At 36.5% G+C, this 27790-nt stretch overlaps 1 protein-coding gene across 2 annotated transcripts; it reads right to left on the reverse strand.

The window, feature by feature from the left end:
• Window positions 1-864: 864 nt before the first annotated feature.
• On the reverse strand, window positions 865-26037 carry LOC100892015. Of its 2 annotated transcripts, XR_004062197.1 has the most exons (5): window positions 25914-26037; window positions 14568-14766; window positions 13852-14223; window positions 2468-12575; window positions 865-2302 (listed from the first exon to the last, which is right to left on the reverse strand). XR_004062197.1 is itself a non-coding variant. In XM_003728928.3 (4 exons), the coding sequence occupies exons 1-4, from the start codon at window positions 25922-25924 to the stop codon at window positions 10332-10334; spliced, it is 2826 nt and encodes a 941-aa protein (XP_003728976.2). In that variant the 5' UTR covers window positions 25925-26037; the 3' UTR covers window positions 865-10331. The 2 variants fall into 2 exon arrangements, 1 of the variants encoding a protein (XP_003728976.2); XM_003728928.3 differs by having other exon boundaries at window positions 865-12575.
• Window positions 26038-27790: the final 1753 nt, after the last annotated feature.

Below are 27790 nucleotides of genomic sequence, written 5' to 3' on the forward strand. Positions count from 1 at the left end.
TTGTCTCATCATTATCATCATTATTATCTTTTCATCTTTTCATCATTAACATCACCATCATCATAATTATCTCTTCATCATTATCATCATCATAATTGTCTCTTCATCATCATAATTGTCTCTTCATCATCATAATTATCTCTCCATCATTATCATCATCATTATCATCATCATAATTATCTCTTCATCATTATCATCATAATTATCTCTTCCATCATTATCATCATCATCATCATCATCATAATTATCTCTCCATCATTATCATCATCATTATCATCATCATAATTATCTCTTCATCATTATCATCATAATTATCTCTTCCATCATTATCATCATCATCATCATCATCATAATTATCTCTCCATCATTATCATCATCATTATCATCATCATAATTATCTCTTCATTATCATCATAATTATCTCTTCCATCATTATCATCATCATCATCATCATAATTATCTCTTCATCATTATCATCATAATTATCTCTTCCATCATTATCATCATCATCATCATCATCATAATTATCTCTCCATCATTATCATCATCATTATCATCATCATAATTATCTCTTCATTATCATCATAATTATCTCTTCCATCATTATCATCATCATCATCATCATAATTGTCTCTTCATCATCATCATCATCATCATCACAATTATCTCTTCATCATTATCATCATCACAATTATCTCTTCATCATTATCATCATCACAATTATCTCTTCATTATCATCATCATAATTATCTCTTCATTGTACAGCTCTCCTCTCTCACTATATGAATATATAGTACAATTCCCTCTTTCTTCTCTCACCCTTGTGCAAAAGATGACAAGAAGACGAAGCGCATCACAGTGAAATAGTGTTATACAGTCCAAACATGGCTCTCTTTTTACTCCATTCCAATAAAAAAAAGTCTTTCATTCTTATGAGTACAGTGCATTTCACATTCAACGTGTCTCCTGTATTTTCTGTGACATCTGTGTAATTTTTTCTTTCTGAAAGCTTTGTTCACATATGAAGCAGTTAACTGCCACCAAAAACAAATTCCGCGGCAAAATAAAAATGACACAAGCACAGTGTGCCTGACATTTCTGTATCATATAGCATACAAGATAAGTACATATATATATATATATATATGTTGAGTGGTCTCTTAGTTGCATGCAACTACTTTCTCTTCGACTCTTTACTTGCCAATCATTGACTTGTAAACTGTTTTTATTTTGCTGCATCATTTTACGAGGCAGTTCATCCCATCATATGTGAACAGGGCTATATTCTGGGTGATACCAATTCATCAGTACGGCATTACATTTGAAACAAGCACAAGAATCATGATTAAGCACAAATGAAACAATCACATATTGTAAAAGAATGAGATTAAAGTTGAAAAGTAACAGTTTCATACTACATCTCAAGACCAGTTATGCCATAGATCTGTGTAGTGATCACTAATAGAATGGAACAAGTTTTCCTTGTATACAAAGAACACTTTGTCACTATAGCAATATAAATATTGATGCAAAGAAAGTTGAGTTTCATTCATGTAAAAACAAAAAACACAAGCAACTTTTGCAGGAGTGCTAGTTTTTATATATCTCTGTTTTTAACTTATCTTAATATATCTCTGTTTTCAACTTGTTTTAATATAATAATTCATTTTAACCAAGGATTCATGAAGTTATAATAATGAAACGGGAAATCTCAGAGTGATTTATTGACTCAATAATAATTTTCAACCAAAAAATATATCATTTTAACCAGATGCATTCCAACAAATGGACTTGAATGGCTTGATTATTTCATGAAGTTATAAAAAATACAAAAGTACATTAGAGTTAGAGACTATAAATGGCAGGGGGTCAGCATATTTGTAAAGATCAGTCAAAACAGTGCATGACAGAATGCCGATATATCTAGCCAATAGACCTCAATGTTCTATATGATAATGAAATTAACGATATCACTGAAAAGGCTTGGCCCATCCTAAAGGTTCAAGAGAAGGTAGAGTTCTGGTCAAGATGGAAAATAATTTATCAACTCTTTTCCATTCTATAATAGCAGTTTGGAAGAATATCATAGCAGAAATGTCTCCTGAAAAGGATTTCTCTTCAAATGCCCTCGTATTTGAAATGGGACAAGAAATACATAAAAATGTTTGGACCAAACATTTGAGTGTAGTCCCATGTACCCATTTCTGTGCACCTATGGCATTCAGCAAGAATTGATAAATTTCTTATCATTTTTATGGTTCCAAAGCCTCACTGTACATTTTTGTCTACTCCGTCACAACACCTTTCGCAATTGCTTTTCATTTGCAATGTTATCGCATTACGACGTGACGGACATGTGCGCTATATTTCAAGCTACCATTATTATCGTTATTATTATTACCAGAACTCAACTTGATCTTTAAGCTCTCCTCCAGTGATGCGTAGTCCTTGGATACCCTACCCACACCTTTCGCAATTGCTTTTCATTTGCAATGTTATCGCATCACGACGTGACGGACATGTGCGCTATATTTGAAGCCACCATTATTATCGTTATTATTATTATTACCAGAACTCAACTTGATCTTTAAGCTCTCCTCCAGTGATGCGTAGTCCTTGGATACCCCACCCACAGTGATGAAGATACACAACATCCCAAGCGTAAAAGAAGCATTGTGTAGGAGGATGAACGAAGGCTAGGAGTGACCTTCTACTCATCAGGAGCATTATCAACATCCCACGGAAAAAACACCTACACTGAAGACGTAGTTATTCCTCAGAAAAGGATTATTAACCATCAGGAACTATTTCCGCCCATCAGGAATACCATTTGAACGAATGCAGGACATGGATGTAATGTACAGCATCGATGTACATTACAAAACATCTTTTTTAATTCTGAGGTATATTGATATACAACCCTTCATGCCATTAACATTTGCAGGGTGTTATGAATATGTCAAAAGAGATTTTTTAATACCTGTAGCTTAATCTTTTCTTTTTACCTCTCTCTCTCTCTTTCTTAAAAGAGAACTAGAGTCTACATTTATTATTTTGTTTATCAAAGTGAGACACAATTTTTTGTCAAAAATGAAAAAAATTCAGTTGAATTACAAAAACCTCCCTCACTTCTTTCATATTCATTCTTTACAGCGTTTACAGGTGTACATTCCTTTGTGTTATCAGCTTCACACAAACCATGTACCGTACCTAAAATTGTGAATATCATTATAGAACTTGGGATCCCCTTTTATTTTATACAAGAGTTGTTGCTTCTTTCAATTACTCCATTTGCAAATAGATGGCTATTACATAAACCTTTTTAGAATGCATGGACGAGTTGACATACACGTTGTGACAGCGTTGGGATTCCAGTCTGAAATATTCTCTACCATAATTACTATGTTCATTATTAAACAAATTGGCAATCCAGTTGCTTCATTTAAGTTTTTTAATTTTTAACTACCAAGTGAAGGATAAGCATAACTGCTGCCAATTTGAAGATGGCAAGGGATTTCGTTTAAACTTTAGGAAATTCAGAACTGCTATGGGATAAAGAATATATCAGATTTGATCCATTTTTTTCTTCTTATTGCAATTATCTGAGTATATCAACTCTATGAATCACCTTTGACATTTCCAAGCAAAATTAAATTCCATCTGCATAATGACTTAACGACATAAAGGTGACAGAGAAGTATCCTACTAAAATGACAAAAACATCTTGGGTACTTTAATTCTCTAAACATCTTCAGGTACTTCTGCAAAGTACCAGTAAAATCATTTTCTCCGGAGCACACAAATGAGGCTTTTATTACCCAGAAACAAAAAAACAAAGCCATACTGAAAGTCTGAGAAAAGGGGGTAATTAACTGTCTCCCCTAGGGAAAACCCCGAACACATCAAGAGCTTTCTGAGTGGACATTTTCTTCTTAAGGTTCAATTCTGAAAATCACATCATCAACAATGATGGTGCTTGAAGAACCTTGGTTAAAAAAGAGATTCAATAGTTGGGATGTACATGAAATCCTCTTGAAAAAAATAACATATTAATATTACATGCATAACACTCGTTCAAATGAGCAGAGCAGTCTGTCAGTGGTATTTTTTTTTATATATAATCAGAACATGACATGCATGCCAAATGTAATGAATTTGTCTGTTGTTTGCTTCATAAAGAAGGTGTACTCAAAGATCATGACGTGTGCACAAAAAAAAAGCATTTTTCTGCTGGAACGAATTGTATTTAATAATTAGATAGGCCTACATAGCAGTCTTTTAATGTTCATTGTTTGATCTGAAACAGACCCCCCCCCCCCCCCCTTAAAAACATCTTCTTAGATAATAGAAACCTATACATCAGGAAGGGACCTCAAGGAAAAACAAAAACATTTCACTTTGAATATGATTCAGAAAAAATGTTGATGTTAGTCTTCAAACTTGAATTTCGTAAAAGAATATGAGTACGTCCCTGGCTTTTCATCCAGCTTTGATACAGCATACCAGGGACTATCAGAGCATGTTCTTAATGAAAAGTAGAGATGGAGATAATATCCCGTTTAGAATATATTCAAATAATTATCAACGATGTGAAGTAATAACTATATACTGAATACTCCTCTTAAAAAATATCTGCATATCTTCCTAAAAAATTCTCTTTATCTCAGCCAGTAACATAAAACAACAGACAGTTGATATTCATTGTATCACCGTGCTTTCTCGCCTTGTTTCACACGTTCAATCCATATGACACGCATACATTGTATAACCGTTTACTTATTGTCTTACAGAGCCAGTTCAGATATACACAAAAAACATTATTACACAATAAAACATTTCTCAACACGTTTTACAAATACATGTTACCTCTCAAAATGAGGAACATTGCAACATTTTGACTTATATCTTCTTAAAATTCAATTTATCATCTCTCGAAAATCATGTTTATGCATTCAAATGCATGGCAATTTCAATTTTTGCACTGTCACATACAAATATCACTTGTTGACGCAAAATAGTATTTACAATGGTTTTTAAGTACAACAATACCAAAATAGTTCATAAGTTTTGTGATAACTCTGCATTTTACAAAATGTGTAGGCAAATTACACCCACTATTATACATGTACAAGTGTATGGTGACAAATATAAAAATGTTGGGAGTCGATCATGTTTTTAAAAAGCAAACATTTCCTGACCCTTTCTTTTGACTTGGTGATTCATATAAAAAATCTTCAAACATGATTCTAGTATTAAATATCACAGGACAAATCTTTGTATTCAACCTACAGGCATAAACACTATAACATCCACTACCAATGGAGCATGCCATACAAAGTCAAATGCATTGAGCAAAATCCCTGACAGATTAATTCCTCAGCTAATTACAAATGTAACACACAACAAATATAAAATAAATCCCCCTTTCCAGAAAGCTTATATCTTTACATCATTTGTTGGAAGCTACCTCTTTTTTCATTAGAAAACTTGGGAGGCGGGCGGGCTATGAATAGGTCAAATTTAGTCAACAGTCTTACAGGATTCTGTAGAGAAATAAAAGTGATGCTACTTTAAACAGATGCTGAAAATTGATGTTCTTTTGACAGTGTTTTAGTTTTGCCAGTCAATCTCCAATATAAAGCATCATGATTATTTTATATTTCTGGAATTTTACCTTCTACAATGATTTGAAGGAAAAAAACATACCTTTAACCCATGTTATAAGTATGAATCAATCTCTTCAAAAGATTTTGAAGAAAAAAATATCATTACCATGATTGAAAGTTTCATAAATAAATAACTTACTTTATGAAAATACCTTAAAGCTCTTTTAACCCTCGTGACAGTTTTGGCATCCTATAAATGTTGCATCAAATGGACAACCTGGAATTTCCGACTTGAAATGAAATCTAAATATGACATAAACATGCACATTAAGAAATCACAGAGATTGGTCGATTCTTTAGTCATATTTTGTGCATCTTATTCATAATTCGAATGCATAAAGCCCATGCCAGTTTGTATGCATTGCATCATTTATCTCCTAGAGATGAGGCAACATAACATCTATTGAACGGCAGAAGGTCTTTATCTCAACGCAAAATCATGTGAGTTGGGTCCTTCCGATTCTCAGATGCTACAAGAAACCCAGGTTTATGTATCTTAAAAGGCATTCCTAGTTTAGCCTCTACATTACAAGTAGAGCACAGGGTCATTATTCCTTTTACCAGGAAGATTGTCAAAATTACATGGATAAAAACAACTTCCCATACTTACGAGTCAAAACAAATGTTAGACAATAAAAGCTTTTTGTCTAATGGACGGCTTAGGGTCGACTCATTTTCATATAAACTTCCTTTCATTTTTTTGTTAATATCAAAGCCTCTCGTTTGTTTAGAGAACAAAATATCTTTGTAAAAAATTGAACTATACATACATGCACATGCAAGCGCTACCCAACTGCATTAATATTTCGCCATGTTCCCCTTGAACCAACCCCCTTTGAGATCAGAAGCATTTAAAGCCAGATTAAATGTTGGAATTTACCCTATAAAAGTATTCTTGCCTGTGTCATGTCATTTAACCCACACACAAGTGTATGCACTCCTCCCCTAGTCTTTTTCTTCTTTCAGCCTTTGTGATTTTGCATCTTTAGTTCCTGAATTTATACTATACTGATTATGTAAGCGATAAAAATTGACATTCCGTTGTATTAGTCCCATCTGAATTTTTCTATTTACAAAAGGAACAAAGATGTCCATTCCCCCCCCCCCCCAACTCTTGCAGTGATGGACATAGAAAATCTCCAATTCAACCTAAAAATAAAAAAATTCAACCACTAGAAAGAAGTTATAAAACAAAGAGCTATCAGTAAGAAAATGCCAAATCAGTTTTCAAAATAGCTTTGTCTCAATTTAAATGAATGCGTCTACTTAAATTTTTGGTACGCTGATGACGAAAAGTTAGCGCAAAAATTGTGTCTAAATCATCTTTATCTATAAGGTATAAAAATGTTTAAGTATGATAATTATGTAATTTGCAGCAATGTTTCTAAATTAAAATAAGCAAGTAGTAAACATTTTTTGAGGTAGGTCCAACATTTTGAGTTCTAGTCTTAGCAGGCCTTATTTATTTACTCTTTTTTGTTGTTTTTGGAGCAGGTTAATTCTGTCCCTAGCCAGGCTTGCCTGAGGAAGTTACGACCCAAATTGTAACCACGTTTAACGAAGCACACAAGCAGGCATTAGGGAGCAAGTAAAGATGCTCCTTATCTAACATAGGATTGGAATCCAGGGGAACAGAGCGACTACTTCCAAATGAAGTAGTTTCACATGTCTTATATATATACCGGTATATATATATATATATATATATATATATAAAGGCAACACTATAAACATCTTCAACCACACATCGAACAAACAAAAAACAAAAAACAAAAATAGCACAAGTGGAACAATTTACAACTTATAAGGAATATATATAGATATAGATATATAGATATAATTATATATAGATATTTTGTCATCAAAAAATACATATTGAATAAGAAAGAAGGCAAAAGTGCCAGTCACAAATTTACTCATAGAGAAAAAATCATACAACTTCTTGAAAAATATGAAGTATCAATCAAAATGACTCTTAATTTGTACATGCATATATACAGTTATAATCAATTCTTTTGTTTCTTAAAACTTTTTCTGGAAGATAAGCGGGACTAGAACCAGCTAACCCCTTTATCTCCAATCATAAAATCATACGCGTCACAAGCCTAGAGCAATCATATATGCTTTTTTTTAAAGAAATTCAAAATAGTACTTTCTGCTCTTACTGATTCAGTGAATAGAAACCTAATACAGGAAAACAGCCAGTTTGCATGAAGCAAAATAATCTTTTCTAAAGACTGATTTTTTTCATATCGCTCTTTGCGCAATGACAAAAAGAAAGATAAAGCTCGACTCTTACAACAAAAGTACTACGCCTTAGTAAAAGCCTACTGTACTTCCATTTGGTACAAACAGAATAAAATCAAACTCATATTCCGCATGAATGCAGTCTGTTTGCCGATGAATATTAGTTAGTACTTCAAAAATGCTGATTTCATGAAAATCTAAGTTCTCAACAAAAGACTAGGTTTTCTTGGTCATAGAATGTACTTAAAGTAGTGGCATTCCTTTCTTTCGTCCAGTAACTAATTGGTAATAGCAAAAAATAAATAGAAATCACCAGAACTACATGTTCTGAAGTTCATATACATACATGTACAATGTAGATTCCTATAATTCACTGAAATACATTTTATGCAAAACCTACTTCAATTACAGTTGTACCTACATGTAGTTGTAATCGTTGTGATGTGAAGTTGGATTAAACTTTAAATGCCAGCAATTTATAGGATGAAAAGGGAATGGTCTACTTTTGTTTTAAACTTTCAATCATATGGGGATAGGGAACTACTTGAATACAGAGGAATCTAATTTTTGAGGTTTGATATCTACATTACAATTATCTACAAGTAATAATTTCAGGACCTTTTCTAGCATGTATGGTTGATGTAAACTGGATTTTGTGTTGTGTACATGATACCTACTGATACTATCTTTGATTATACTTAACAAAAATGCAAATGGCAAATATGCTTGATACACGGTATATAATTATAGCAAATAATTCTCATATTTGCAGTATTTCCTATTCTACCTTTATTACAACAATCCAAAATTGAATCTAGAGTTGTGTATAAGGTTTAACCATTCAACATTTATACAAAGTCTTGATTGCAAAGAAGTAAAATGTTCCTTATAATGCAGCTCAAAGTTTAAATACTTCACAGATTTGTAATTGTAGAAGCTTTCTGAATATCATAAGCAAAAAATCAATGATTTTTCTTTCTTTCCTCACAAGAAAATCACAGGCCTATAAATGGCCCTTTGACGACAAGCTATATTTAAAACAAAATATCAGACGTGAAAGACGACTACATTGTACAAGTCTCATGAGAACATTGTTCTACCTTAAACATTAAGAAGGTCAGTGAAGAACAGCGATTTTACACAGCATGATCAAAATTATTCATGGACTACAGCGAACACAATTTGCAGCATGATCATAATTTCCAGCAGCATTAATGTGAACCAATTTCAACCAATCACATACTCTACAAACCCATCACTGGAACATGGTTAGTGATTTTAAATTGTTAAAGAAAAAGTAGAAAATTTGAAACTTTCAGAAATCTACCTGTATCGCAACAAAAATTATTATTCATTGTAAACGCTGCTTTTCGATAGAGTGGACGATACCCTTTTAACGGATACAGTAATCTAGCTGCCGACTGAAAAACAACAAAAAGACGGACGTTGGACAAAACAAATATGAACCTTAGTTGGGCACCCATCCCTAAAGAAAAATTCTTCAGTATATCATAAAAATATATATCTTGGTTCAACCCTATCAGCTGCAAATTTCTAATGCTCTCTTTACAAAAGCATCTTATCAGGCACACTCTTACTTTAATACAACAAAAACTGATTATTCTACATACCATGGACTAAACAAGGACGATTGCTTTTAATATATCGTACACTGTTCCATTTTGTGAACAACAAGATCACTAAAAAATGATACCAGATAACGACATGAAGACCGAGTGCCAGCTAGAAATACGATTCCATAAACTCTAATCTAGGAACATTTAGATGTACATTTTTGTGCAAAAGATGGACATGTGTACGCTACCGCTACATGATTGTATGATGAACATATCAGAATGAATGAATTAAGCTGTAGAATAATATTATATTTATAGTGCATGCACTGGACCATACTGGCATTGCACAGAACACAAATTTGCTTCAAACATTAATAATGATCATTGCACCTTGTGTGATTTAGATGAAGTAGATCACGGGGACAAAACACCAATAAAACTACCATCTAGGAGTATCTAAACTGATAATTAACAGGACTCATCTACCGTCAAGTTTAATATATAATGAATGAAGATTAAAAATAAAAAATTCATCCTTGGCACACATGACATACTAAATTTGGTTCAAACATCGAGCTTGGTCTTATCATACACATGCTTTCTTATGAAGCCTAGTCATGCAATCTTCTCACTATGGAAGTAGGCAACTCATAAACCAATGATCCTATTCAAACACTCCCAACCTTTCTCTCAAAACACCAATCGATACAAACCTTAGCAAACTTTTTGCTTTCATCTTGGTGCAGACATCAAAGTGTAGAAAGCCTAACTTTCTGCACAGGCATCCAAACAACAAATCACCTTGATATAACAACCGCTTGGTAAGACCGCACGTTGCTCTTCATCCGTTGGACAGCTGGGATGTCAGCTGAGGACTGCTTGAGCCGTCATCTAAGGATGCTCCAACTCCTGATGAAGACGATGATGATGCATTACCTACATGGGCGTGCTGAAGGGAATGCTTACGACGCCTGTGCTCCTCCAGCTCAGAAGCAGTCTTGAATCGCCGTTTCTTGCACAACTCACACTTGTACGCTTTCCATCCTGTCAGCGAAAAGTAATCAAAGCTGCCATCTGGATTGTAGCTACTCTTGATGCGCTCCTCTTCGTCGCGGTCTAGCTTGCGCTTTCTCTCTGGAATCTCTCGGTAGATATTGAAGGTGGACTTTCTGCTACGCTTCTTGTCCAAGTCCTTAGAGCTCTGTTCTTCCAGCGAAGTGTTATTGCCAGAAGACTGGTCACTCCAGGCTACAGCTGCTCTTTCTGTGGAATAGAGTCCAGCCGTGCCACTGATGGCACGATGAACCTGACGAGTGATGTCTTCCACCTGGACAAGTTCCTGACTGGATTCACTGCTGCCACCATGTTCCAACATCGGCGGCCTCCTCCTGTCAAAACTGCGCATTTCTCCACTTCCATGCTGGGACAAAGATCTTTCCAGACTGGAATACATAGGATGGTCTGGCTTAAGGCCTAGTCTATGAGGTGTACTAGACGAAATGCTAGGGGAAGTAGATTTGTCATCAGCATTTTGTCTCATCAGCATATGATGGTGGTGCATCCCTCTATGATAGTGTGGCCAAGCTCCTTGATATCCCATCATGGGAACTCTACCCGCCTCATTAAACTGATTGTGGCCTGTCCAGTTTGGATTAGCTCCATCTGATGAGTGCTGGCTACTCAATGCAGCCGGACTGCGCTTTCGTCTTGGACCAACATTGCCTGGCTGCCTAAGGCAATTGTAAAGAAATGAGTCCTCCGACATCTGGGTCGGCAGAGCTCCTTTTGTATGATCAGAGCTTGGAACTGATGGAACAGAAGGCTCGCTCTGAACGCTAGCTTGTGAAGAATATGTAGGTAAACTGCGCCACATTTTTCTTGGGTCATTGTCAACTGCAAAAGGCTGATGAACAAGACCAGAATACCTTGGGTAGTAAGCCATACGAGGAGGGTTATGCTCATGTGCCGGGTAATTCATAGGTACATGAGGTTGCTCCTTCTCGCGGTTAGCTTCTGCTTGCTGGTTTACTTGAAAGTCTGGGTTTAGTCCATTGGGTGGTAGCCTGGCATCACCCTCTGTCAAGCTGTAGCTACGTTGCCTGTGGCTGCGGGGAGCTGGCTGTCCACTTGAAGTCTCATCAATGCTTCCAGTCTTTCTAAAAATAATTCCCTCTGAACCTCTCCGCTGTACTCCGTCAGGTCTTCTTTCTGCTACAGCTCTACTGACAAGCTCACGTAGCATATTCTTAGAGCCTGACTCTGTTCCCTGTCTCTCTTCTGATCCAGGGCTACTCTCCTCTGAAGTTTTCGCTTCAGGGGACTTGTCAAGCTGTCCCGTTGGTTTTGCAATAGGCTCAGAACTTTGGCGAGGCAGTGTACTGGGTATACATGGCGTGGTCCGATCTGTCAGGCTCATTGAACGAGGCATATTAAAACCACCTGAGGGCAGTGACGTATCGCTTGGAGGGTTTGGTGAGACTTCTATATCAATATCCTCAATCGTATCTTGTCGCCTGAGAAGGCCACGCAGGACAGACTCTGGCCGGCGCCCAGATCCACCACCTCTCCCACCTGATATTGAAGATCTCCTGCTGCCTGGACTAGAAGCAAGATTTGTGTCCTGATGACATGCAACAGGGTTGCCATGAGGCTCAGCTGACTGGGACTTTTGAGACTGATTCTCACCACTGTTCTTTCCTTCCACATCAATGTCAATCGACTCTCCAGAGTAGGAGGCCTGTAACAGGCGTCTCCTTTTCGGACACATGATCCTAACAGGACTGACTGGCTCTGTCTTGATATAACTTTCCTTGATGCTTTCGCTCAACCTTGGAGTCTCGACCCTAGGTTGGTCTGGAGATTCTTCCGAAGCTTGTCTTGAGATATGTGCCACACTGTCACGCTGGACCACTGGTGTTTGGACTGGTTCTGAACCTGCAGACAGATCCTGGTCTGTGGTGGATGGATTGCAAGAACTACCTCTGGACAGGACTTGTTCTTGTCTGCCCTCACCTGCTGAAGGTGTACCCCTCAAGAACTCTCCTTCTGTAGGAACACTGAGTGATGAAACACTCTTGCCACGTTCCTGTAAGATAAAAGAAAATACCTTGTGAATTCTTTACAAAACATACACCTTACAAAACTCTTTAATTTACATTACATTTTTTATCTATTTTCTTCTGTTACCTTTATAAAATAAAAAGGCATTTTTCAGATGAAAAGGGTAATGAGCAAATGTAGAGTTGGTTCAAGTCATTTTAATATCACATGCATCACTGGGCTTGCAAATAAAGAATGGTGAAGACTTCATATTATTACTATTACACAAGGTAATTGACTATAAACATTAATTACATAATAAAAACATCAAAATACAAAAGTAATATGATTATCATGCTGATGATGATCCACAGCACTTGTATGGCACCATTTATTCGTTTCAAACATTCAATGGCGCCCGCTCCTCCAATAGTCATGGATTGCTTGAAAAGATGGGTTTTGAGGCCCGACTTAAGGCGTTCTGGCTTGTTGGTGTTGCGAAGAATAGGAGGGAGGGAGTTCCAGAGGCATGGAGCAACTGAAGAGAAGGCAATTTGACAATGATACCATCATGCAATACTTACTCATATAAGATTTCTAAATATATGAAAGAAGAGAATAAAGTAACTTTTCAAAATAATTTAGATTATGTCTTTTCGTGTTTGACAGTATATGCAATTCATTACATTACTGAGTGTTCACGTCGTCTTGGGAAAAGCTCTTTCTGGAACGGACACAAGAGATGGACAAGATTTGATATGACAGCAAAAACAACAATGGTTCAACACGATTCCATTTCAAGTCATTAAGATCGAGGAACTGACAGGTAGACAGCAGGAGAACTTAATATCACAGGATAGGCTGGTTTACTAAAATATTCAAATTAAAAGATATTTCTTTCTTGGGGACCAAGTGTCAAGCTATTCCTTTAACCTCTTATTAATGAATGACAAAACAATACTTAGAATCCAGTCTGCAAACATTACTTGTTGCTATGTAGGACAAGTCTCTGGCAAGTTTTAGATTGTCAAGAACAACCTTTGTTTAAGAAGTATACATACAATTTGAATATGTTAGTAAACCGGTCTGTTTGAACAACATTTTCATAGATCCCTTAAAGCCCATCTGTACAGTTTACAGGAGGGATTAGACCACCCTGCAAGGTCACTGACAGGTGGTTATCTCATCTAATCAGCTCTCACTTAACATAAGAAAAAGAGGATCATGGGGGACTAATGGTCACCGATTAGACATTGTTTGCTATATAGAGGGTGCAAGTAGCTGTAAGTAGTGCAGTGGGGCTTTAAGAAATATCTGCCTACCATTTGCACATCATCCGGTAGATTTGCCAGGTTCCCAGTGCTTGACGTCACTCTTCCATTATTAGGCTCACTCTCCGGCTGTTCTTCCGTGCTCTGTCTCGAAAGCTGCTCATCATCCTCAGACGATCGTCCGACGCCCGCGTGCCAGGTCGGCGGGGAGTTGACGAAGGGTCCGGACTCTCCAAAGCAGACTGCGATGCTGCGCGTCCCGTGGGCGGAGTCGAGGTGGCTGTTGAGCTGGGCGCGGTCCTCAAAGACGAAGAGGCACTGTTTGCAGAGGAAGCATCGGCGTGGGAAGTGGACCTCCGACATGTGACTGGCTATCACATGTTCAAGGGGACTGCAGAAGGAGCAGATGCGGCACTTGTAGACCTGCAGCAAGATTAATCAAAGCATACATGTACAATGCAAGTTAAAGATAGATGCATGGAGCAATTGATTACTGATCAATTTTTCATTCTTACAAGTATCTATCTTGGTATTTTAGCCATGTTCATCATTATCTCATGAATACTGTTCATCATTAATTGATAACCTATGTAAAAATTCAACAATATTATGTACATATACATGCTTCACTTTGAATCTCACTATTGTTTTGTATTCACTGTTTCTTGATTTTGTCTTTGCCAAATAAATAGTAACAATAATAATCATTTATTCCCATAACACAGTGATCTTCTATAGCAAATCGCAATCAAGCCACATGACTGTACCTGGATGACATCAAAATAATTTCTAAAGTGCTGCAGCTGGGAGTCGATGACCCTGACCTCTGCGTAGGGGTCAGCGGCCGGACTCCCTCCTTCCCTGGGTTCCGTCATCCTGGGGGTTTCTACGCTTGGAGCTCTCAGCCGTCTGGCATGGTTGGGGGTTGGGGACGTTTTAACACTGGAGTTCACAAAGTTCCTTTTCCTAGAAAAAAAATAGATAAGAAGAATGTAAGAATAGTGCAAAGAAATGGATACCAGTTTATTGTGGTGATCTTTTCTTGACAATGCAATAGCCCACAGACACAGTTATAAATGATGTCACACCAAAGTCTATGGAATAATCCATGCAGTCTGGCGTGACACATTGTGAGAGTGTCTACTTTATTTCAAGCATTACTGCACCTGCTTTGAATTTTCAAATGCTTCATGGAGCAATATTGTAAAGTTCTCTATACAGTACTTTAAAAATTACTTTATTTTTTAACACATTGAAATAACAAAATGAAGAAGAATAAAATGGTAGCTTTATTTGTGTAGCAAACAATGCTTTAATTCAACTGCTAATTCGCAAATAGTTGTGCACCCTCTCCACTCCACTTCAAAGCACTCCAGGCAGTCAAACACAAAGAGGCACCCACTTCTACACCTGGGTGAAGAGAAGCAAAGTAGATAAATGACCTTGGTAAATCAATGACCTTTGCATCTCCAGTCAAGTAGACCCCTGTTACATATACCTCTGAAAGTGGACTGAAGAGACGGCTCGACGTATGTGTAACAATACATCAACTTTTTTGAAAAGCTGGACCGAGGCCGGACCAAGGCCGCCTCCATCCAGTCCACCTCTGGATGTGGTTTGAAGCTGGCCCGAGTCAGGACTCAGTCCCGCAATCAGTAGGTGTAACACCAAAGTGGACTCGGCGCCGGCTTATAAGCAGAAGTGACGTGACCCGTCATCATTATATCAACATTAAATCGGGCCACTTGCCATCTGAAGTGTGCCCCAACGTCAGCTCGTAAAAAGGCAACGTGAGGCCGGCCTATGTGTAGACGCAAAGTTTGCGGGCCCGAGATATGTGTAACACTAGCAGGGGTTTGATGGTTTCGAGGCGGCTTCAAATTGCAGGTGTGAGGCCACCTCCGGGGCCGGCTTAAAAAGCCGATGCATGTGTAAGAGGGGTCTTAGACACCTCTACTTTGTTAAGAAATGAAAATTACATGTAGTTGTTGATTTCAAGATAACGTTTAAAGTTTCATTCATTTAATATCATAATTATATAAATTTACAAAGGGATGAAGGGGATGATAATACTCATGCTCCACAAATCAATAGGATGACCACAATGCATATCCACTTTCAAATTTAGATAGATGTACATCAGAGTTAAGGCTTGGCCATGTACACTTTCATGAATACCAGTCAATATTAAAGCCTTTCCGATTGTGTCAACAAGTACGCTGTTCACAAACTTCACGTCCAGAGTGTATGTTCCCTCTGGTAGTTTACACCCCTTGATGACATCATGTGATGTATTCTTCATGCATATGCATATTTTCCCGTTGCGAGGCACTTTGAAAGTGCTCAAATCACGTACCAGTACAGCTAGCTAGGTATGTAATATCGCTGTAGATAATGGCATTCTGGATTGACGTGACCATCAAAACCAAGATGGACATGTTCTCGATTTTGGTAGTGGACACTGGACAAGATAGATAAATGTGGCACATGCGCAGATCATCATCATGCTGAGGTTCACCAAGTCGACAATCGAAAAGCCCTCAATATCATTTCGGGAAGTGGAGTCAACAAGATTTAAAAAAAAACAATATTAAAAATAATTTCATTTCTCGCTAACATCCACTTCCACTTCATATGGCTTTGAATCAGAGTTTTAAAGGGCTAAAGTCATTTGCCCACTTCCGCTACGTCATGTATTGAAGCCCTAGACTGCTTCCTATAAACCATCGTCTTCTTTTTTTTTTTTCTTCTTTTTTTGATGAATCTGTGTGGGTTGTCCTTGCTCTCAATACAACTGAATCACAGTGAACCTGGAGGAGGCAGATTATTTATAACTACCGGTACCATCTTTTCAGGGCTTAGTCTACCACCCACAGACTCACTCAACTCCAAGGATAAGCCAGGGAGAGCTTTCGTACTCTTGTTTGTCTTGAATAAATGACGTACATTTACTGTGGCATCACGATAGCGACCACTTCGCATTAGCATTCAAATTTATATTTGATTACAAGCTCAAAATAAGTGCCAGCAATAAATCTGCACAAAAGGCTTTTTAAAATTCAGAGAGATAAATAATTCCTGAACCGTACTTTGTAAGCATCACAATGATGTCATAACTGATAACAAGTGGGAGATTTTTGCTACAATTTGCACCATCTATGCAAATTCAAAAATCTCACGCAAGCAAAAGATTTAATTAATTAATACACAGTTGAATCTCTCATTGAAGTACAATATCAGATTGAAAGTCCACTTAGCATTAAGTAATTACCATTTAAAGAAGTAATATTTCAATTCCTCTTTTTTTCTTCGACACAAGATTGCTATTCCTGTGCGCTACTATTTCATTGAAAACATGTTTGTACAGAGCACCTTGATAAAAGAAATCAATTTCTTCACAACAATCAAACAAGGAATAATTTTGATAATTCTCAGTTTTTAAAATGAACGGCTACACGTATTTGCAAGGGAAATTAAGAGGTTTTAAAGGTTTTTTTTAGTGGTGGTTATTTTACCTGACTGCTAAGAAAGCATAAATGCTTGCTAGTAAGCAACTGTCAATTTACATGTAAATTTATATTTGAAAAAAAGTATTACAACTTTAAAAATATTACATTTTTATCTCCATTGTATTTTCCTCTAACTTAAAACTTACTTTTATTATAAACAAACTTATATCAGAGTGGACTTTTACTATATATGTAGTCTGTTTGGAGTAAGAAGGTTGTGAAAACTTGTTAAGTACACACCATTAATACCCTACTGGCTCTAAACAGACAATGTAACTAGTAATATACTTGTATGTCAAATTGCTGCACTGTAATTTACATTTGAATATCATGACAACTTCAGTCAAAAGTGACTTTCTTGATGTATTGTATCGGTTGAATTCTATAGCACAGCCTAATAATTGATTGATATATTGGCTTGATGTACATGTAAATACCTTTTGTCCAGACGAAACCACAAAAATCCCTTTTCCTAATCTAAAGATCACAAAGTGTGACTCGTAGGAACACCTTGTCCCAAACAAACTGAAAAGGGGATTCATGAAAAAAATATTAAATGCCGGCTCCATGCAATTTTTAAACCGTTTGTAATGATGTAATGGATATTTCAGGTGATTTGGTTTTCCTTTCTTCCTGGTATGTGGTTGACAGTGACACCTCAAAAGTGATGTGTACACACACACACACACACACACACACACCATATACCACTGTAGTATGCCAGCAGGTATTATCACATGTACCAGTGACTCAGTGGGTAATGTCTAAAACATAAAAATGGCAACTGATCTGATACTACATTTCGTACCAAAGGATATCGAAATCTACATTCCGAATAAGTATTCCTTCTGGAAGAACGATGCAATTAAATATCATTTTTGGGAAGCATTTGTTAAATCTATTTTGAACTTTTACATGAAGCAAATACACATAAATGTACTACATGTACACAATAGCTAGTATACTTCAGGAAAGGATTAACACTGTTAATACATGTAGATCTTACATCATATGAATTTAGTCTTTGATTCAAGCAATAACATTTTGGGCCCCAAGATACCATACACTGTAGTACACTGTACATCTACACATGTATGAGTGCTTTTATCAGAATGAGAACAAACCATTTTCAATGGAGCTAAAACGGAACTGATGTGTGACACGTTCACATAATACTGTACGAGTAACACCAACACTGAAAATTACATTCCTAGAATATGCATGATGTGCAGTGTGCTCTGTAAAAGTACAATGTACATGTATGTTAGTATGTTTCCATACAAATACAACATGCATTTAAAAGCATAAACTTCCTTTCAAGTATCATTCTTACAAATGTAATTCAAATTAGGAGAACTTAACTGGGAGCTTGCGTGACCAACATTTTGAAGACAATGCTTTTAAATGCTTCATATTAGCTCATGGCACTTTAAAACCTATAACTTATAAGGGTGCACATACATTGTAAATGCGATAATTAGTACTTTTATCATATATCTTAAAAAACCAATAATTGCACTTTCAACATGTGAAGCAGTATCCACTCTCAGCATCACCAGTCACACATTAGTACTATACATCATCAAGCAAAGCATGCATGTGTAAACAGTGAATAACTTTGTATGGCAGCAGCATCTTGAATTGAGAGCGAGTGCAAAAAAGAGAGAATTATTTAAAGGTAAAGACCAGTTATGGTCATGCGATTGCATTGTGAAAGAAACGTTGTGGAATCGATCAGAAAAGGTTGATCATCAAGCATCTAGCATCTGCAAGGTTCTGGAATCATAAAAATGATAAGAAATTTGGCCCATTCTTCGTAAAGTTACAAGCACTATACACAGAAAGATGTATATGGGACTACCCTATATCTCTCACAGACCATGAGAGAAACAAATTTACCAAATATATGAATTAGTAGGCGGTTTCCCGGCAAATTTTTTATCATCATGTATTAGTCAAAACATATTCTTTCACATGATTGGTAATGAGAGCTTCCATTTCATTTTTTGAACTTGGGGCATTTCCAATACTGGTCTTTACCTTTAACCCATCAACCGTACAAAATTATAGTATTGGTTGGATGTAGCATACATGTACATACTCAGAGTCAGAGTCAGAGCAGAATCCCTCTGCTATTGATAAAAGAAGAGGCATCACTTTAAGCGGTGATGACTACAAGACGACAATCAAAATCCTCTCTTTGGCATTCACACTGTCCTTGACATCATTTTAAAGAAGAATAGATTTCTTGGAACCTATCGTTGATTCCAGAGCGACTAGAATCCTTTCTTCCAGCAAAAAACCATGCAATAGCTCCGCATAAAATGAGAGGCACCCAGTTCATACAAATGAAATGGATGCATATCAACAGCAGCAGAGTTCACATGTTTGCTGCTTTCCGTCGTAGCTTCAAGTGGAGTAATGGAGAATGCAAATGAGTTGGCTAATTAAGAGGAGAGGAGGGGAGAGGAGAGGAGAGGAGAGGATGGGGGTGGAGAAGCAGCGTCGACAATCCCCTGCCCACTCCTGCATCACTTAGCGCATGTGGGTCCACGTGCGAGCCAGAGAAGATGCTTTCAGAACAGAGTTGAGATTAAAGTAGGATGCAATGAAGAAAAAAAACATCCTGCAAAATTTGAACTGCCAGGAGGAGTCATCTCGTTTCTGGGCTAAATACATGACGTTTAACGAGGATAGCCTGGAGAAACGCGAAATCCACAATCATTATCCTGTTTTATACCCTTAGCATAAAGATTTCAAATTTGATGATAGGTTTTTAATAATAGGTTGTTTTTTTAAAAATAATAGGTTTTTTTCTCATAACATTTAATACCTACAGTAATTACCTATTCAATCAGTTTGGATATGTACATACATGTACATAGCAGAGGTTAGGGGGTGTTTTTATTGTACAATTTTCTTCATGAGATTTATTTTTTAAATACGGTAAGCCTTTTTCCAGGAAAAAAAAAATACAAATATAGTATTCTCTCTAAATCATAAAATATACGATTGACATGCAAAACAATGAGATAATATTTCACAATAAGTATGAGGTATAACAACAGGAGGAGGAATAATAATTGACATACTTTCAAATATTTTCAAGCCTGCATATTAGTAATCACTTGTTTAACAATTATTAGATAACCCAAAGCTGTACATGTACTAGAATAAGAGTAATTGGGGGGGGGGGGGGGGTTGTAATTACTGAACGTCTGAACAGTGGAGATCTCTCCAAATACATAAAACATGTAGATCTACAGTGCTTAGTGTTTACATGTACTGTATATAATTCAGCAAATAAATAGGTATGAAATAATAAATAATTTCTTAAAAGAACTGGATAAATAATTAAATATGTATGATTTCATTTTACATGTATGCTGATATAGGCCTACATGTGAAACTGTAGAATTACAGGTTGTACATGTACATGTACAGTACATACACATGTACCAAATACTTTAGAACTTACCAACCCCTACTTGTCCATAAAACAAAATTGAAACAGTATTTAAAAACGTAGTTGAAATTAAAGGATACATTTTTTAACGCTTGGGTAAATTTCTTTTATTTTTATATTGAAAAAGAGTAATACATTGTTTGTACATGTAACTTCAAATACATACCGGTAATACTTATACATAACACAAAAAGGTAGCCTATAATGTATTGCAGAGAGGAGAGGGGTACAATTTAGCTCTCATTTTTTTAGTTCTTCCCCTGACCTCAACCTTCTCTGATCAGTCTCTTGTTGAGCAGTTTGTGATTGCATGAACCATGTGACCATTCCAGGTTAAATAAATGAAGGCCAAAATGATCAATGGCTGTCTCCAATGGCAACAATAATTAATGCTGTGTACAAAACAACAACCCTGTATCAAAATAAAGAATCAGACGGTTGAATTGTAATGCAGAGAAACTAATTGATGCAAATTAATTACAAGGTCGAAGGGGTCACTGACTTTTGCGCCATGATGACATTACATGTACAATTTTCTCTATACTATTATTGAAACGCACCGTTAAAAATTTAGTTACCGGTACATACAAAATGACAAATTTGATATCGCACTCTGCTCTCGGACTGTTTACAGCATTTAATCATTCAAAGCAGATTTAAACCCTCAAAAGGCATGATAGAAATATATACATAAACAATATTTATGTGTACACTGTACAAGTACATGTCCATGTATTAACAATCATACATTTACATGATAGTTTGCATTCACGTTTGTATATTAAACTTAACAGAATATGACACATTAGATAACATTTTTTTTTAATGAATAATTATCAAAATATTTCCTCTGGTAAAAAAGTTGTGTTTGATAACATGCAAATTAAACGTTATCCTTTGAATTAATAGGAATGTTTTTGTTGCATTTTACATTGGTTTCTAATGGCATATTTCAAGTATTTCCATTCTGCAGTGTATTGGTTGAGAAAATAGAAGAATTAAATCAAACAGCACCACTAAGGTTTTGACACCACATTAAGAAGGCTTTAATTTTCATTCCTGAAGTGAAAATTATTAAATAACACCTAAATAGAGTTCATGGCCGTAAAGTACGTGTCTGTGACTAGGTGTAATATTGAAGCCCTAAATAATTGCGCTTCAAAATGATCAAGAAGTGCCTCAAAAAAGTAAAAATCTTTGAGTGACCGGTTTTACCATACGGTACTCATTTGCCCCAATGTTGTTGTGTTTTGGGCTTTTGGCTTATTGGCGATTAGTCAGTTGTGACTTTTGTCGCCAAAATACTGTACGTCTTATATCTCTCATTTTTGCATTATTATTTTATTTTTTTAATTTTTTTTTTTTAATTTATATTTATTATCTATCTTTTAAGATAGTATTGAAAAATAATATCATAAGCAAAACATTCATGTGGGCTTTGTGAGTGTTTCTTAACAGTACGTGCAGATTATTTGTTATATCACATACACACCATTAAAGATAGTACCTACAACACAAGCCTCTATATTCAATAGTCTTATCATACCATTTATCATTGTTGTTACTTTTCTTATTGTATACACTGTACTGTAGTGTTAGGAAACCAAATTTCTAAATTTTGATTTCCAATTATAATAATCTTGATAATCAGACAGGCGATCGGCTTGTAAAAGTCATGGGGTTCTAAAGGTTTATAATTATCATTGCAGCTTGAGCTAAGTCCAGGATTTTGTTTCAGAATCTGAGACAAAGTTACCCAATCCCTTTTTAGACAACTACATGTACCCGATCATCTACCATCCCTGAATCAACTACAGTATATACATGTAGCCCTAGTTTTGTGCAGATGTTATTCACCCCACCCCCCCCCCAAAAAAAAGACATCATATTGCCCAATATCATGTAATTGAACATCATAAATATACATGTAGGCCTACCCCTGATGCATGTGTACACTACAGTTAATTTTTCTTGCTATTTTTAAAGAGAAGGTTGAGTTCTGGGAAGAGGTGAAAAATAATTTGTGAGCGTTATCATTGTATTATGCAAGTGTGGAAGAACATCAGCTAAAAAATGCTCCCTGAAAAGCATGGCTCTTTTAATGCCTCAATATTCTAAATATGGCATGTAACATCATAAAAACCGGGACGGATTTATTCGCCACATGTTTGTGTAGTCTCATATACATCTTTCTGATGATTCCAGAACCTTGCAGTACACACCAATAATTATATGTCAGATTATCAACCTTTTTTGATCGATTCCACAACGTTTCTTTCATAATGCAATCGCATGACCACAACTCAACTTTATCTTTAAAGGCAAACAGCCTACAACAAACAACACTGTGTCTATGTCTGTTGCAATGAGTAGTACTGTACCATGAAGCAGATCATCTTTCACCTAAAAAATACCGTTTATTGTTCCAAGAAGCTTTTTTTGGGGGGGGGGGGACTCAGGGGAGCCAATCTTCTTTTATAACAGGAAGGTTGTTTTAGGAGCAATATATAAATATTACCTATATATTTGTTGTTTTCCATTACCCGGAACCTTTCTCTTGTTTTAATTCTAGAAATGAAGTATAACACCTGTACATGTACAAATCAGTCTCTGCTAGTGCTACTGTTCATTTTTACTTTCTGTTTCTCTTTGTACTATTTTCATGAAGTTACAATGGACATTCACATATAATCTTCATCAGAGGATTGGATTTACTCTCATTCCATCATTTGATAAAATTCTGTTCAGCATCTAGACAAGGTGAAGAGTGATCTTCTACTGATGGTGGATGGCTTGTGTGAATTTGTGCCTAATTATGTACATGTTTATAGTGCAAGTAAAAATAATGATGCTGTGACTATTCGCAGCTGATGGCTTCCTTGAACTGCTTCAATGTGGGCAGCTCAATTATATTTGTAGGAAGCTCATCCCAGTCTTTCATGGTACGAGGAAAGAAGCTGTACTTGTAAGAATCAGAGGATGTACCAAGTCTGGTGAAACGAAGATTATGTTGACTTCTTGTAGCTCTACCTTTCTGTGAGATGTAATCTGGAAGAGGGATGGCTATCTGATGATTCTCAATATTTCAAACACCACAGTACAAAACTCAACCGATTCCACTAAAAATTGGTACATTAGTGACAGACAATTGATGACACCTAAATAGCAGCAAAATACAATTTTTTTTCAACTTACCGATGTAAGAAAGAATAATTTATAAAAATTCAGATCGTGAGTCTACTGTCAAACTTGCCGATCAGCCTAGGGACACTGATTTACTGTTTTAAAAAATGGCTTTTTACGTTTCAGAAAATCTGGAATTCTGTGAATTCCGTTTTGCCACTGATAACTACTCAGAAACATATGGACGGGACTGGATAAACTTGATGCAAAATACCAGTGAAATATACAAAAAATTGTCAAATGTTTAGATTTACCAACTTCAAATTTGAACTTAGACAAGCAGACTAAAGTTAGCAGAATGCATCAGAACACGACATATTCCTGACGGAACGATACAGATACAGGCTGACTAGTACCGACGTCGACAAAAAACATTTCAGTCTTGGCTGTCATGTCAGCGATCGATCGATTTTGGGCGCATATGCCAGCCCCTTTTTCGAACTGTACAACAACGTGCGTACAATCTCGCCGCACTTAGCGCCCACTGCTGGCGTGTGTGTGAGCCTAGTATTACGTCTAGTATGACGCCTAGCTGGCATAATAGGATTGATTCGCTGCTATTTGTACCATGTTTTGTGTCACGATCTCTGATGGTCCAGCGAAACAAAATGGCAGCGCCCTGTCTCCTAAAAATCTGACGAATATCGCTTAATATTCAGAGTTATTAACCATGATTTTAGGCCCGACATTTTTTCACTGCATAACAAATCGCAAAAAAAGTGTAAGTTTTAAGATTTTCTTCTTGAAAAAATAAAAACTTTCGAAGTGAAAAGAGTTTTGAAGTGAAAGGGGTTTTCCGCGACTTTCCGTTCAAAATTGCATTTTCCATTTCAAATGGTCATTTCCGTGAATTCCATGCACGTATATCTGTGATAGGTCATTGGGGGTGGAGTCTATCGACCTTTCGCAAACTTTATAATGAATATTCATTATACTCAATTCAAGATGGCTGACTGGCAATCCCGCTGACGAGAAGTCTTTTTCGAATGCAAAAAATCTATTTTGGAGCTGAATAAGCAAGCTATCGTAAGTCAAAGTATATATTTAAGTTTTCGTTATTGTATAGATAACTGGGGCTGTAGTATTGCTGCAAAATTAGATATGATGAAGACGTAAAAAGTGAAAAACCTCGGAGCATTTCGTTCATCTCTGTTTGGTCACTCTAACCTCACAGTCCCGATAGGCCATACTTTAGTCTATATAATCGGAGGTCTAGTGGAGCAAGACGTAGTCTCAGTGGAACAACAGACGATTAGAGAGACTGAAGCTTTCGGTCTATGACTCTTCATGCTTTGCTGGATTGGGTGAGCCCGGATCCATTTCCAAACACTCATTTTCATGTTGTCATGAATCTCTCAAAAGTAATTTTTAAAATTGTACTTTTCCATAAAATCGAATGGCAAACATGACAGCTTGACCTTTATTGAATTTTCCAAAATTTGAGCAAAAACACACAACCCCTAATAAAGTTCAATAGAATCATTAGAAATGATTTTGATATTGACATCATTGACCTGACTGATCTCAGTCAATTATTATTTAGACATCTAATTTATTCATTATGACAGATCACAATTCACAAACAGATCTTTTCATGAAAAGTGGTAGATAATATCACTTTTGATAAACAGGACAGATAACATCGTAAGATATACATGTAGGTCTAATGTATTTCGGACTAGTACCCCCATCCTCCAATTTTTTCTATTTCTACCGCGTCGCCGGAGAACGAGATTTGAGTGTCCGAACCCCCTCCAGTATCAATACATTACACAGTATACACACACAACATTGCAACACACACTGGGGATCACGCGTAGCCATACAGCAGCATTACTCCAAAGGCCAAACATCGCATGATAACAATTATTACATTTCCATTCAAATCAGCGAAACAAAACATTCTACAACATTTTCGGTTTATATTACATAATAAACGAAGTGACATTACTTACGGTTCGTACATGTAGGCACTGAACTGCAAATGACTGTTGGTTTCCTCATCTTACTTCGCATCCTTTTCTATTTTCTCAGAGCTTGCTCATCAATCGTGAAAGGTCAGCTTTGCCAATTTACAGAGTAGTGTGTTTCAGTACTGATCAATGGTACTGCACTGGTCAATATAAAAACTGCAGTTTATATTTGGGGCAATAGGTCACACCCGGAAGGTCCTACTACAGATCATTCTGTGGAACATATATCAGTGGTATTGTCACTGCGTTATTTATAGAATTTAGTCCACTATTTTGATTTTGTGTTCATATTTTTCCCTCATGTTTATGTTCGTTATTTGCGTTCAGGTTTTTCTTCAGAATAGAAATGCTGTAGGAGAGCGAAGGAATCCGAAAAGCTTAGGAGGGGGCGGGGCTACTTTTGCAAAGATGATGAATGTGGTCCTTTGATGTTTTTGCTTTTCGTCGTTGTTTTTGTTCTTGTTTTTAGTTTTGTTTTATTTAGGTCAAGTTTCCGGGTACTTGTCTGGAGGAAAAAAAACTGACAAGAAAACAAAAATGAATTAGCATATACGCCTACATGCAAGTTATATAGAGAGAGAGAGAGAGGTAGAGATACTGAGGTAGATGGAGCCGGAGAGGGAGAGAGGGGGGAGAAGGAGAAAGAGAAGAGAAAGGGGGAGGGAATATGAACTAGATCGAGAGGGGCAGGAATAAGAGAGGGGGCAGTGGTGGGGTAGAGCAAAACAAAAAAGTGAGATATATGTGACGTACTCGACTATTATGTCTATCTTTCTATGTGATTTGATAAGAGGGTTGAATAGCGAGGCTTGTGCTCCTCCAAATTTAACTGTCATTAATTTCAAATGTATTTACTGTTGTTCATTTATGTATTTATGTTCTGTTTTTGTTTATGTATTTATGTTCTGTTTTTGTTTATGTAATTGTTCCGGACCCCACGGAAGACCAGCTTTCCCATGTCGGGTTAGCTGAATGTGGGCTATCCACCGTATTTTATACATTTTTACTATGTTTTTATACGGAAATAAATACTTCTACTACTACTACTAGTACTACATTAATTTGGATTGGATGTTCTCGGGAGGCCGGGTTTGTTCACGGGCGCTTTATAACCTCTCAGTGCATAATAAACTTCGACACTGTACACCTTTCGTCATCATCAAATGCAACACAATAATATGTTGCAGTGGAGTATATAGAGACGTACGTGCCACCTTAAAAAATAGAAAAGGGAAAGAAAGGGAGAGTGGAAAGGCGAAGTTAAAAGGAAAATGATAGGCAAACCGGCTCCCATCAATCGATGGCCCTCAAAATTAGAACTTCATCTGAATTTTAAGATCGGCTGGGCCCCCTCCTAATGATGCGCCCTATAAAATTGGCTGGGGACCCATAGATCCACTAAATTTCACTAGACATAATATAAGAAGCGCGTTGTCGATATGGTTATCATTTTGTTGATAAAAGCTAAATTTTCTAACCTCTTACTAACAGGTTAGAAATTAATTAATTCTATGATAAGCCTAACTAACATTGTCAGTTAGGCCTATTCATAGAATGAATGCAAACTTATTAATCAAAATACCATCCTAAATCTATGACACGACATATATATACATGTATATATATAGCCAGTCGGTGAATAAGCGGGGGGGGGGGGGGGGGAGAGGCTAAAAACACATTTTTTTTTTTTCTCCCGGAAATTGGAAAATTATGCCGACCGATATTTCGTTCAGTAGGGGGAGGGAGGGGGGGGGGGGGGTAAGGTCAGTTTTTTGTCACCCTTTATTATTAACATTTTTGAGAGGGTGAATTCCTTCAAAACACACACATTTCGAAAAATTGAGGGGGGGGTAAACCCG

The sequence above is a fragment of the Strongylocentrotus purpuratus genome, unplaced genomic scaffold (genome assembly GCF_000002235.5).
Source record: "Strongylocentrotus purpuratus isolate Spur 01 unplaced genomic scaffold, Spur_5.0 spur5_scaffold_8, whole genome shotgun sequence".
Taxonomy (NCBI): Eukaryota; Metazoa; Echinodermata; class Echinoidea; order Camarodonta; family Strongylocentrotidae; genus Strongylocentrotus; species Strongylocentrotus purpuratus.

Excerpts from the sequence above, each read along its gene's own strand:
- LOC100892015 (XM_003728928.3), bottom strand. Across the intron at positions 14,224-14,567 it reads ATTATTTTGATGTCATCCAG|GTCTACAAGTGCCGCATCTG; the intron begins GTACAGTCATGT and ends ATCTTGCTGCAG. Across the intron at positions 12,576-13,851 it reads TACCGGATGATGTGCAAATG|GAACGTGGCAAGAGTGTTTC; the intron begins GTAGGCAGATAT and ends TTTATCTTACAG.